The sequence below is a fragment of the Sparus aurata genome, chromosome 16 (genome assembly GCF_900880675.1).
Source record: "Sparus aurata chromosome 16, fSpaAur1.1, whole genome shotgun sequence".
NCBI lineage: Eukaryota > Metazoa > Chordata > Actinopteri > Spariformes > Sparidae > Sparus > Sparus aurata.
In genome coordinates this window covers 17,219,945-17,233,868 of record NC_044202.1, presented here as the reverse complement: position 1 = coordinate 17,233,868, position 13,924 = coordinate 17,219,945, and the positions used below count along the sequence as shown (strand labels likewise).

Sequence of the window (13,924 nt, the reverse complement as noted above, 5' to 3'; positions counted from 1 at the left end):
TACGGGTTTGAGCCGATGGGTGGAGCGAGGTAAGAACTCTCACTCTGTTTGAGTCCCGGGTGCAGAACAACTCGAGGTAGGAGAAAAACAAACAAACAAACAAAAGCAGCAGTTAACACACCAATATATGTAATTGAATGTTTGTATTGTTTTGTATGAGTATGACTTATCGTATACATTTTAGTGTATTGACAACTGAACTATATTTCAAAGTTATTTTGTGTTTTTATTTATGCTACTTTTATTTTTGTTTTTGAATGCTTCATGTGCGTAAAAAGTAATGGAATGAGTAAACATATCATTGACCTTTAATTTATATTTTAAAAAGTAGCAATACTCTAACGAAAATAAATATCCCAATAATTCATCAATGAATAATGCAAAAACTCTCATTAATACCTTTTTACTGTATTTTTTTTTTAATTGCTTAAGTAAAATAAAAGAAGTCTTTCCAACAAAATGTGTACATACGAGAATAAAACACTGTAAATAAATAATCATAACGCAGAAAGGGCCTTTTCAGAGGGTTATTTTATAAGTATCATCCTACCTGATTGTTATTATTGATGCATTAACGTGTAAGCATAATTTCAAAATTAGAACTGTACTTATATGACAGATTTAGTTAAAAGGAGAGATGTAATAGGAGTAATTGAGATATGATTGATGGCGATACATTATACATTTATTATATATGTATATTTTACATTGATATTAAAGGGGCAACAGAACAGCTTTAATGGCAAAGTGGCAATAATTCAATTGCAAGTAGCATGATAATTGAACTTTTAACCATCTAGTGATTCATCGTCTTTGTAGACGATCTTCGCCCGGATTCACGGTGTGTCAGGACCTTGTTGATCCTGTGCTCACGTTGGCACGGGCCGGCGGACAATGGGGAGAGACAATAATCACATTTAAATCAATTATTCATTAATAATTTACTAATGAATTATTTATACAATCGTCGAAGGGCTAAAATAGCGATGAAAGTGCCTGTGAGTACAGACCCAAATAATGTTGATTTACCGTCGTTAAAAAGTGTGTTCTGTCTGCAGCGCATGAGACAGCACTGATTATATTCCCATATAATATCATACTTACAGTTAAATTCAGCTTGGCAGTACCATCTAATCAACTTTAATCAAACTGAGCCGCTGGTGGTTTCGTGTGGATATGGAAAATTGATACAAAGAACTTTTTCACATAAGCCCAACACCCGCTAGATGGCGCTGTAGCGTCAAACTACCATGTTCGTTTTCAACCCTTGGATTTGTGTAACGGGATTACTTCAGAATATTGGCAGGCAAATTCACAAAATATACAAAAAGTACTTATTATGGATTTATAATCATTGATGCATTAATAAGAACATCACTTTAATGCTTCAAATGGAAAACGTGGGGTTTGTTTAACAACCAGGTAATTTGATTAGATTGTATGTTGTATATCTGAATCATCAAAGTAACTTTTGCCTATTATCAAACTATAAAATATGAAATAAATTTAGTAGAGTACAAAGAATGAATGGGTATATAGAAGCATGGAATTATACTTTAGACCAGTACTTGAGTAAATGCACTTATTTTCAAGCACTGGTACCTGCAGTCAGTATCCATTTGAGGAAAAGCATCTCTGCAATGTGTTTCTCACATTTAACATGTGTTTTTTATTTCTTACTATACATAAAAGAATGTAAACAATGAATATTTAAGTATCCCACTAAAATAAGTGATATACAGTTTATTTCAGATATAAAGAGGTGTAGTCAAGTCACTTTTATCCCCCCAGAAAATCTGTCTCCTGGGATGGTCTATTGGAATATATGTGTTGTGTACAGAACAGACATAGTAAACACTCAGGATGATCACAACTATGGGGATAGACAGTATGGAGACTGAATCCGAACAGATCTGAGCCACTGAAACTCCCTTCCACCATGGAGGACTACACAAACACACCAGCGGCGAAGCTCAAGCACGCCATTCACACAGATAGACGGAAAAGAAACAAACAAGCAGAGTGAGAGAGAGACAAGGGCGAGAGAGAGGCGAGAAGAGAGGCTTAATCTCCTGGAGGACGAAAGATCCAGATCCAAAACATCTGGAGATGAGGCGCTGACAGCCAGGAGAGAGACACAGGGGTCCCAGGGTGGCTGATGGTCAGGCACAGACAAGACTGAGTGAAAAGAGGATGATCAGAAAGAGACTAGGAAGAGAGGGAGAGATACAAACTACAAGACGCAGTAGTTTTTAGAAACAGTATTGTCAGCGGGATAAACATGAACTTTAGTGCTGGATTTATTAGACTCACTGAGACTGAGACTGACCCGCCTGACTGATGAAGGTAACAGGCGCATGGCCGGAACAAAAGCTGAGTTAATAGACAGGTTTTTGAGTTTGGATTTAAAGTCCTCAGCGGAGACAGCTGTCTGCTGTAAAAAGATCAGACAGGTATTACAGGCCCAAAGGGTCAGAAGCACCTCACATGGATAGGAAGACAATGGAGAGAAGCTAAAAGTGGCGTACTATGGTAGGATCTTTTAGTTTTAGATAAGATTGCAGCTGCAGCATTCTGAACCATTTGAAGGCTTTCCTTGTACTAAGCCCGGGTGGGTTTACCCTCTGCTTCACCCCTGCACTTAGTGTCACCACGAGACTTGTAGCTAGCAGGCTGAACCGGTTTCTAAAGGCCCTGACCTCTGTCACACTTAGACGGAAAAACCCTGCATTTTCCCCAACTGCGATCAGGATACAGGTAATGGTTCATGTTTTATCTTGCCCTGGGAGCTCCTCTAGCTTTCACTATCTCCCGCTGTGTTTTTGTTAAATGTGTTTCGTTATGGATGTACGCTTTTGCTGCAGTGGCAGCAGGGTAGTGCAGTCAGTACAGAGAATGCAAGCGCAAGCACTGTGAGAGGCAGCCTCCTGTCCTGCTGAAGTGTCCACAAACAGGACACCGAGCCAGCTCCAGGCCTTGTTTTTATGCAGCTGATCTTGTACCAAAGAAGAATTATTTATTTTAATTGGTAAATTTTAAAAATAGGTTTTAGCAGGATACTTGTTACTATTGTGTCTTACACTGAAAGTAGAATGCAGAAGTCAAATTATCTTAAATTTTTTGCTGCGGCTGCTTTTGCATCTCAAAGCTTTAACACCCTCGTATTCATATATGTTAATGCACTCACTGTATACCGGGGAAGATTTTCCTCTCTAGTACAAAGAAGAAAGGATCTCTGGCTTGCAGGCTGCGTGAGTGACACGTTCCCCACACAGCACAGTGCTACATCACCCAGGGGAGGCCTGTGGCAGAGCTGAATCCCCAGCTCTGCGGCGTGTTTCTGGGCAGTGCAGCTGGAGTCAGGTGAGGGATGGTTGTCAGGTGAGCGCCACACTGGGCCAAGCCTCGGTCTCGCAGCGTGGCGCTGTGTATTGCAGCTGGCCAAAAGACAGACTGTGAGCCCTGGCTGTCAACATCTGCTCCAGAGACTGTACCATCTGCCCGGGGCCCTGGGGGGAGCATCTCTGCCGTCTCAGACCAGCTGCAGAGCCCCAGACGTGGACCTGAGTAGTCCTGCAGAGGCAGAGAACACAGCCAAGACACAGTCTGAGTCGCTGAGCGCTGGGACATTAGTCTCACACACTTTAACTGCGTTTTATCTGTGGGGTGTGATCACTGTGAGGTTTAGATAAACAAACTTCCTGCTCCCATTGACTCATCTTTGATGATGCAGTGGCAGAGTGAAGGGGCAGCCTAGTGGTGTAGCAAATAAAAGGGGCACCACGTAGTATAGTGAACTCAGAATTTTAATATTTACAATATTAATGAGGTATAATACAAACTTAGAAACATTCATCTTTTCCACAACAGAGTAAACAAGCTGCTCTCAGAGGAAAATAAGTCCCCAGAACACCTTCTGGAGCTAGAAAAGACAAATATAACATAAAGACATAAAGACAAAGTAAAACAGTATGAAATTGTGTTGTCCTTTAAGGTCAGTTAGTTTGTTACTTAGTTCATTCAGTCATGAAACAACAAAGAGAGTTTCATTTATTTTGTCTAGGCATAAAAGTCGTGAAAAGTGTGAGCTAAAGAAATCAAGAAATCAATTCCTACGAAAGCATAGGAAAAAGAATGAAAATAAGTATGAATTAAAAGGGCAGGGCATTTGTGCAAAATAAAAACAAAAAAAGGATGTAAACCTTTAGTTTCCTTCTTATTTATTATTTTTTTTGCTCTGGCCTTGAGCTCATTTGTTTGTCCTCAAGGGCGGAGCTGTAAGATTTCACAATAAAAGTCAAGTCCACACGGCGCATTGTTAAGACCTTTTATTTCATCAATTTTGAAAGAAACAAGTAAAAACAGTGTACAAAGTTTATATTATTTGTTTACTAAAGCTGGTGTCCTCAGTCTCAGGAATACGGGAGGGCAAGGTACAAAACAAAAGTTGAAATAAAAAATAAAAAGTATAAAATGAATTTCCCTATTTTCAGAAGGTGACAGCAAAGGGCGAGCGTGCATAGGAATAAGTAACAATCAGATTCAAAAACTGAACAAAAAGGTCTGCAAACGATTGAAATGAAAACATCATAAAAACCATTACATTCAAGAACGTATGATGCACTTTTTTTTTTTTTTTTAACAATGATTATCTGTCATCTCGAAAATTTCTGAAGCACTTTATTTGGAAACTTCCCAGTACACCTTTAAAAGAAGAGTTTCAGTTCCCTAGGGTTTCCGTTTAGCCTTAGCCGTCTGTGAAGGGGGAGTAATCATTCAAAACAAGCAATTCTTGTTTTATTTGTATCCACAACATTTGAATTTATATTAGAAAAAGGAGCTAATTTAGTCTTTACCAACCATAAAGAGTCCAAATACAATCATTTTGGGGCAGCAAAGTGCATATCATTGGCACAGTAAAACTCGATTTAGTCAATGCTGGTCTCATATAAATAACTCAGAAGCTCGTGAAGGGGCAGAAGTCCCCTAAAGTAGCAAATCAAAGATGACTTTGTGTGTTACATTTCCCCTGAAGCCCAGTTTGTTTGCAAAGTAATCCTAAAGAAGTGTATTATGTTAAAGTGACCTCATTGAGGCTGCAGTGAATGCACCGGGTGGAAAACACCCAATACTGTACTGTACATGGAGGAAAAACCCAGAGGAGAGAAGATCTGATGGGTCAGCGCTGACTGACCCTGATCAGAGGGAAACCAGGAGGTGTCGGCAGCACAGCATCAAGATAAGAAGGCATCGGGAACTATAAGCACTTACTTCAGGGGGGCTGGAGGAGCTATTTATGATCGTAAAACAGGAAACTAGGGGTCTCTCAGTGACAGTGAGGAGGAATCCATTGCAGGCCAGCTTTTAATGATTAATCACTCTGCATTCTTTGCATGTCTGACGTTCCTCTCATCGGACTGTGATGCACAAATGATTCAGACTCATCACAGTGTAGCACGATAATACAACAGACGAATTGGTGTCACTTTTGCATCAGGGGAGTAGAAAAGTGATGGAAGTCCTGTGCACAAGATGGTCTTTGAGTTGCAGGAGAATCAGCACGTAAGTATGCAGAAAGATCGACTTTATTTGATACGGTACATTCACTTTTGAAGCCAAAATTTTTAAGAAGTCTGAATTTGAACTGTTCAGAAGTCTTAAGAGAGGAAAACATGGATTTAATACCCACTCAACAAACAACATACTCTCTGCTCACACGGTGGTTTTGGTCCACAGGATGCCTGTTTCTATTTGAAATGGTTGATATTCAGTTGTATATTTTAATACAAAAAAGGCCCTTTTCTAAATATCAGTGGCCTAATTTGTGCATAACTACATTTCCTCATTCATTATGGTGTAAGGATGCCTGCTCAGTATACAACATAACAACCAGGAAATGCAGGGTAGTGTTAACTCTCTCTCTCTGCATGGTCAGTCTTCAAAAGGCCTCACAGAACAACCACAGTTATCTTTGCTTTGTCTTGAATTTCCTCTTTCCTGGAAAACACAACTTGCAGATTGGAAATGTTACATCCACCGACGGCATCTGCAGAGAATGCTGGGAGGAAGGGGGCTGTGGCCCACTGGTCTTCTGAGAGTGCAGTCGGGTGGGGGTGAGGGGAGATGATGGGACCAGGGGGGAATGTATGAGAGTCGTTTAAGCCGTCCCACTGGCAGAGTAGGAGAACTGGGGGAAGTGGGGTCTCCGCTCGCTGTCGAATGACTCCATACTGTCATCTGAGGACAGAGGACAAACAACTGCTTAGCTCTTGTACAGCTTAGGGATGCTCGACATATTATAATGTATATTTGTCTACTCACAGAGATTTTACCAAACTGTTATTAGACCACTTTGAGAAATGTTGAAAATCAATGATCAGGATTGTTTTATGTCAAAATTAGATTTAGTTTAATTTTAGGATTAACCCTTTATTGGGCACTCATTGAAATAAAAACATGTTCTAAAAGGTGTAGATATAAAAAAATATAAGAAAAACACATATAGACTTAAAGGAACATTAATTTTAACATTTTCTATGGAACATTAATAACACACATATCACATATCTATATACCAATACAACATATATAACACATTTTTATATGTATATTTATTTATTTATTTATTTATTTAATGAGTTGAATAAACAGTTAATGCTGAACCTGATTGGCCACCATATCCACGTTTTTCCTGTATCAAATCAAATTTGATTAGATTTTGTCAGAATCACCCAGTGTCAATAATCCAATTCATACTATCTATTATTATTTTAGTTTTCTTTTTCTGCATCATCCCTTCTATATACATGCAGTTGATGGTTCTGTGTGGCACGATACCATTTTAATTGCACCGACTCTCCAGGAGAGGGAGGACTACTCTCAAGGGAACCTCAGTGAACCTCATTGAACAGTTCCTTTACTCATCAAAGTCTTATGACAAGAATGCTGCACTGAGAAAAATACTCCAGTTAAACATCGACTGAAGGATTCTGTTCTGCTTTAAAGTTTCTCTATGAGCTTGCAATTCAATATATCATATGAACACAGAAAGAAAACAGTGATGATCATTTTAGGATTTCCACATGAAGACAAATACTATTTTCCTGTATTGCTGCTTTCCAGTGTAATTTCTCAATCTTAATGAAGTCTCACAGGAGGTGGAGTGAAATTTATCATCATAATTGAGTCAGATGGCAATGTATCTTCTCTCATCTTACTGTCACATTCAAACAGCGTATAGCTCCACAATATAGACCTTAACTGAAGTCATATCAAGTATACAGTAAGTGAGCGTGTTTATGGTTTGGTGCTACCTTGTCCGGGTGGCGTAATAGTGATGGTCTGTGCTGTGAACTCCTCGTCAAAATATCGTGTGTCCGTCTCCGAGGTAACTTGGGGCTTAAACGGCGGCACCAGCTGTTGGAGGGCAGAAGAGACACAAACATATCAGCACATCAGCACTGTCAATCCGTTCGACAACACCTGTCCTCCTGATGACAATCTACATCACTTCTAGATGGTGTTGTTTCAAATCACGTAACAATATTGATCAGAGGGCTGAAGACATTATGTATATTTGAGCTAGGTGTCCTTTCACATACGACAAAGAAGAAAATTCAGCATTTTAGAAACCAACCTTCTTCTCATAAACATCTTGCCATTCAATTCCTGCAAAGAACTTGTGCTGCATGATTTCCTTGGCGTCATCTTGCCCTCCACCTAACCTGGAAGACAAGTGCAAAATGACTCAGGATGTGTTATGGAAGCTGCCACTCTCAAATTATTTCATTTCCACTTTTCCATAAGCTCATATCAGCAAAACTGTAAGCCATAAACAATGGGATAAGTCCCACTTTGAGATTTGCTAATGTTAATGTAACGGTATAGACTCCTCACCTTTGCATTGGGTCTTTCTTCAGAAGGCCAGAGAGCAGCGAGCGTGCCTCTGGGCCGAGTGTGCGAGGGAAGCGGATGTCCTCCATGAGGATGAGCTCGAACAGCTTCTCGTGGTCCTGGTTGTAGAATGGCAGTCTGCCACACATCATCTCGTACATCACCACCCCCAGACCCCACCAGTCCACAGCACGGCCATAGTCATTGTCTTCTAGCACCTTGGGGATGAGGAGGGGGGGGGGGGGGGGGGGGGGGGGGAGTTTACTTAATGCAGCTGTTGGGACGCACAGGACTATTTTTAGCTATTCTAGTATGCAGGGCTTTAACACAACAACACTCAATTTTTATTTATTATAGGAAAAAAATAAATTGAAGCCAAAGAAAAGTAATGTTTGGACATCAGAGGGCTGTGGAGACAACATGTCTTTAGGGTGACTATACAAACCCCAAAGCTACCGGTCATCCCCATCACCCCACCAAATTTCACCTGCTCTCCCCCCTGGTCTGGGCCTTTGAGGCCGCCTCAGCCAACACTGACTCACATCTCACATTAGGAGCTAGGATAGAGTTTCCCCTGGAGCCCTGCATATTTAATCACCACAGGGCCACACACACACACACACACACACACACACACACACACACACACACACACACACACACACACACACACACACACACACACACACACACACACACACACACACACACAGATCAACAAGCAGCAAAGGTGTGGGTCGCCTAAATAAGCAAATGTGTGGCAACAAACACGGACCAGTCTTACAAACAAACCGCTCGATGAACTCAACTAGAGTCACATGGAGGGAAATATTTAGTCTTTTTATTTCCATAGGATGACTTCTTCTTAATGAGACAAACTTCTCCAGTGTTGTGCTTACAAAATATTGCAACCTGTTGCATGACTAATGTGCTGCTGAGCAGAGTTGTTCCAAGGTCTCTGGGGACGTGTACTGGATTCTACCTCGCCAGGCGGATGTTGAAGGTGAAATCAAGACAATGAGAACAGTCTGTTCTCTCAATCCTCAAGCAGTGAGATGCGCGGCGATTCAGACCTAAGAATAGACACTTAGGTAAAAAGACGTGGGCGGATTAACAGAATTAGATATGGACACAACAGTCCACAGACCAGGAGAGGGTCCTGAAAACAGATGGACGGATGTGTCCGTAAAAGGAACAAAACGACTTTGTGTGTGTGCACGTGCACAGGACTGTGCGCGTGTCTGTGGGCACTCCGCCTGGCGCTGCGGTGAGTGGTGAGCATCGAGGAGGAGGAGGATTGGGAGGGCAGGGGAAGTAACGTGAAGCCGGTGTGGGGCTAGGATTACTGGGCCGTCTCTATTTCCAGCGCTGCTGTCGTGTGATTCACACCGTGCGACAGCTGGGCCCGCAGCTGCCCCATATATGTAGAAGAGCACCACAGCTGTGAAGCTGCCAGGAGCGCAGGAGCCAAGCTCATCCCTCATATACGTAACCAGGACTTGCTTGCTTGCCTGCTTGGGCCTCAGCCCCAAACTAATACTGTTACACTGCCCCAAAGGAGCAGAGACAGGGGAAGGAGAGAGGGAGGAGAGGGCGCATAAAAGCACAAACACTTGCTGCTGCTGCTCTGGAGCTCTACTCTGTATACTGCACTTTCTTGCTCGCAAAGTTCAGCAGTGACAGCCATTAATCTCCTAAACTTGTGAATTTTGATCAGTTTCAACAGATAAGATTAAACCTGCCCACAGTTTTCTTTGTAGATGATCACTAAAAGCTAATTCCCTCAGCCAATGACGGTATAGTCTTTCGAACCACTTAATAAAAGTGACAAAGTGAATTTGTCCCCTTCCTTACTCCAGAGACAAACTGGTGAGTCTTTTACAGATTGGGTCTGTACTCTCCCTTTCCCTCCCTCTCTCCCCCTCTGCTCTGGGTGGAATATTCCCAGACGTTACAGCATTCCTGTGCAGCACACACAACAAGGTCATTGTTTACTGCAGAACAACCTGTAACACTGCCTGGCCCGCACTCCATAGAGACGCTCGCCAGCGACCCTGTTGCCATGGTAACGCCCCCTGATGTCTCTGTGCTCTGTGCTGCCGAGGCTGGAGCTGTCATAGACTCTGCTACAAAGTGGAGGAGCAAAGTGGGCTGGACAGACTTTAGGATGGACAGGTGGGGAACCTTTTTCTCAATGTTTGTCCAGGTGTGAGGGAGTTAATATTCACATGCTGCTGTTCCTGGTGCTGATGGCTAGAGGCGGGTTTTGTCTGACTGATGGAAAAAAAAAAAAAACCCCAGGTACATGTTAGTCTGAGGCAGCGCTGTTGGATAGCATCACTGCTCCAACTCTGCCCAGGTTAAGCAACGCATCCAGGGCAGCAGTGGGGCTGTGTCTCCCCTGGTGCCACACAACAGCTGTAGCCAATGTGGTCTTCTTCTTTTTTTTTTTTTTTTTTGCCAGTGGCGGAAGCTCACGTTTCCTGAGGAGCTGCCAGCCAATCACCCCTCCTCCTCCCCCTACCAGAAAAATTCCAAATGGAGGCTAAAAACAACGATACGGCAACTGTGTCAACATGGACGCCCCTTCTCCCGGAAAACATTTTTATGGCAACAGGCGAGGGGCAAGCGCAAACACTTACTCACACACCATGGCTAACACTCACAATGTGCGATCGGGTTACACAGCCCACTCCAACACTTGTCATACCTGCACGCAATACAGAGTAGCCACACCCCTCCCCATACTGCAAATATGAGAGCAGGCTGCCCTGCCCTGGGCACACAGCACACTCATTAACTCACAGACTTCAGCTGGAGATTAGAAAGGCATTTTGGGACAGCTGCCCTTTCCTCCACATGCTTCTGATCCACTGATGTCAAACAACACACGCTGCATTTTTCTTTGGAATCTACTCATGTCACGCGTGACGGGAAGAAAATTCATATTTGCGATCCACATGTTGTTATGCTTTATCTAGTTCAATAAAATAATCGTACTTTGTTTTTGTTTATTAAATAACGAAAACAAGGAAGTAAAAAAACATAATGAATGCAGGGCACAGAGGACATGTTTCTTCACGTTTGCTCTTTCTTTCATTTGTCATCCATCTGCCTTTGGTTAAGCAAAGTCTTCCCAGGTAGACTAAATAACTGTTGTAGTTACCTCAGGTGCTAGGTACTCTGGTGTCCCACAGAAAGTTTTCATGGTGGCGCCATCTTTGATCCCCTCCTTACACAGGCCAAAATCTGTGATCTTTATGTGTCCGTCTTTGTCCAGCATGAGGTTTTCCAGCTGAGGGGAAACAGAAAGTAGACAGATGTTATTGTAAAAGGACTCAAGCCAATTGTGAATTGTGGTTGTGAATATTCATTCATAAATGTAAAAAAAAATAAAATACAGGCATCAGTGTTAGTTATGTTCCTATCAAATTAGTGGGCAGGCGCATAAATCTCAATCAGCCCGTCTCCATGAACTACAATCATGAAAATTTGAGAGGATGTGGCGTGGCATAACATAATCATTCAAGTGCCAGTTACTTTTAATTGCTACTTAACCCCCAAAATGATCATTTGTTCTGCCAAAGCAAAGAATGAAAACCATTTTCAAAGGCTGAAAATGTTTTAATTCTCTTACACACAGATGAATGGAGACCCAATTATTTAATGCACAGGTAAATTGTCCTGAAGGCCTTAAGAGTGTGCATCATTCAGTATCATGACCTGAGATTGCATGGCCTTTTAATATCACTGTGTCCTCCCTCTGTCTCTCCCTCTCAGTTAAAGTCACCTGGCAGCTGTAGCTCACACGTGGCTAGCAGCGCCCGGCCAGAGTCAGCACATCCTCCAATCCTGCTACCCTGGCATTTTCAGGAGAACCCTAGCAGGCTGGGAGCCTGCCTCATAAACCCAAGGGAGAGAGGGAGGGAGGGAGAGAGTGCTGTGCTGACCTGACTGGTTTCCTCAGCTGGAAGTAGTAGGGCTACAGATGCCAACTGCAACACTGATAACTCCCCTACAGTCCTAAACCAAAACATGTCCTTATCAGTCTGCAACATCCATCTCTGATGCCATCTTTAGGGTTTTGTTTAGCAAAGATTAAAAAAAAAGGAGCAGCTGAAACCTTTGCAATGATGATGAATCTTTTCTGTTTGTCGACTAACGGTGCTGTACCGCCAGCTTATAAAATGACGTCAATCACGCACCAATATCACCTAATAAGAACACTGTATGCATGCTATAATGGGAGGCGGTGGCGATCTGTTCAAAGCGGACTGGTGGTTATTTCTGTCTAGCTGCAGTAAGCGTATGGACAGAGCCTCCCTCCAGCTGCAGTGAGGTCTGGAGACTGATCTGGGGGAGGCAGATCAATAAGCGCTGGCCACTGCCACTGCTCTGGATGGAGGCAAACCCTATTTATATCCTGCCAGGGGAGAAATGAAGGGAAGGGGGGTGAAAGGAGATAGACGGAGACGAGTGAGGCTGACAGCGAGGATGAGAGACAGTGAGGACGCATCTCTCCACCTACCTTTAGATCTCGATAGACCACATTTCGTTCGGCATGCAGGTAGTCCAGCGCTGACACTATCTCTGCACCGTAGAACCGTGCGCGCTCCTCTGAGAACACGCGGTCCCTTGACAGATGGAAGAAAAGCTGGGGGGAAACAGAGGGAGATGAGAAGGCAGAGGACAGATGAAAGATGGAGTAGATTAGTCCAGAGGAAACAGGAACAGTAGCTCTGTTTGAGTAAAGGTGCAGATTTAGTAGTGGTTGAAATGGTTTACCTCACCGCCGTTTGCATACTCCATGACAAAGCACAAGCGGTCATGTGTCTGGAAGGAGTATTTCAGTCCCTGTAGACAGAGAACGAGAATGCTCAAAGCAGAACTTTCTAGCTAATACAAGAGGAAGCTGCCATTTAACAGCTGCTGCTTTGACCTTTAGATTACATTTTTGAAAACACAGAATGTCATATAAGAGAATAATACATTTTTTTTTTTAAAACAACAGCATAATGTATCACGTGTGTTTTTTAACTACTGTTGTACGGCAAACATTGGTTCCATTCATTGCATTATGTGTTGCCTCCACCCACCACTTAGTGTTAACATTTTGGAGGAGGTTTTTACTACAGCCCACCTCATCCATGGAAAGAAAGAGTTAACTGATAGATAAAAAAAAAAAAAAAAAAAGAACGTCCAGTGTTACTATAAAAAGGCCCAGCTCGACTGCAGCTTTTGTAAGAACTCCTCAAAACATTCCTGGTAAAACTGCCCCCTTTTTTCTGAATGGATGCTGCAGGGTTGGATTGAAGAGGTTTTCTGAGGATCTCTGTGAGTTAAAAAAAGGTTTGGTTTAGGTATACGAAGGGGCTCCTTACTGTCAAGAACGGATGCTTTGAATTCTGGAGGACTCTGTTCTCTGTGAGTGTGTGCGCCACTTCATCCTGGAAAAAAAGCCATAAAGAGTGTTTGTGCAACTTTCACAATGGCTAACCATTTAGGTATCAGTCATGTGCTCCACTGCCCTCCCTCCAAAGTGTCTTTCTCCCACTCTCTGGCATCCACTCACTTTTGCTACGATCACCTCCTTCTTTAGGATCTTCATGGCGTAGTAGCGTCCTGTGGCCTTCTCCTTTACCAGGATAACTTTGCCAAAAGTGCCTTTTCCCAGGAGTTTGAGGTATTCAAAGTCGTGCATAGTCTAAAGAGCAGGAGAAGAGGAAAGCGGCATCTGATTACAACCAGGAGCATTAACAAACTCATGCTCTAACTAGCAAGGACACACAAACCCACTGACAACAACACAGATGCATTAAAGGCACAATTTCACCCAGCATGCAATTTTCACTCCCCTAATGGTTTAGCCTATATGTGGTTGTGTCTCAGTTAACCTCTGACCCCAGCGCTAAAGAGAATGTTGAAAATGGTTGTGTGGGGGACATCCAATCCGGTGGCCTTGGACCTTTAAGTCATGACACATGCGGGGGTTGTGAAACCTGGTGGACACGCTATCTGGTGCTAAGCCACC

General features: G+C 42.7%; 1 protein-coding gene across 3 annotated transcripts in view; it reads right to left on the bottom strand.

The window, feature by feature from the left end:
• Positions 1 to 4,313: 4,313 nt before the first annotated feature.
• Positions 4,314 to 13,924, bottom strand: part of akt1 (v-akt murine thymoma viral oncogene homolog 1) — a 33,637-nt gene continuing 24,026 nt past the window's right edge. For all 3 annotated transcript variants that reach the window (XM_030443737.1, XM_030443736.1, XM_030443735.1), the window contains 9 exons: positions 13,466 to 13,597; positions 13,275 to 13,340; positions 12,679 to 12,747; positions 12,422 to 12,547; positions 11,060 to 11,188; positions 7,897 to 8,111; positions 7,637 to 7,724; positions 7,314 to 7,416; positions 4,314 to 6,237 (listed from right to left, as the gene is read on the bottom strand). In XM_030443737.1, the coding sequence (XP_030299597.1) occupies positions 6,158 to 6,237; positions 7,314 to 7,416; positions 7,637 to 7,724; positions 7,897 to 8,111; positions 11,060 to 11,188; positions 12,422 to 12,547; positions 12,679 to 12,747; positions 13,275 to 13,340; positions 13,466 to 13,597 (1,008 nt within the window). In that variant the 3' untranslated portion in view covers positions 4,314 to 6,157. The remainder of the gene's footprint in view (positions 6,238 to 7,313; positions 7,417 to 7,636; positions 7,725 to 7,896; positions 8,112 to 11,059; positions 11,189 to 12,421; positions 12,548 to 12,678; positions 12,748 to 13,274; positions 13,341 to 13,465; positions 13,598 to 13,924) is intronic.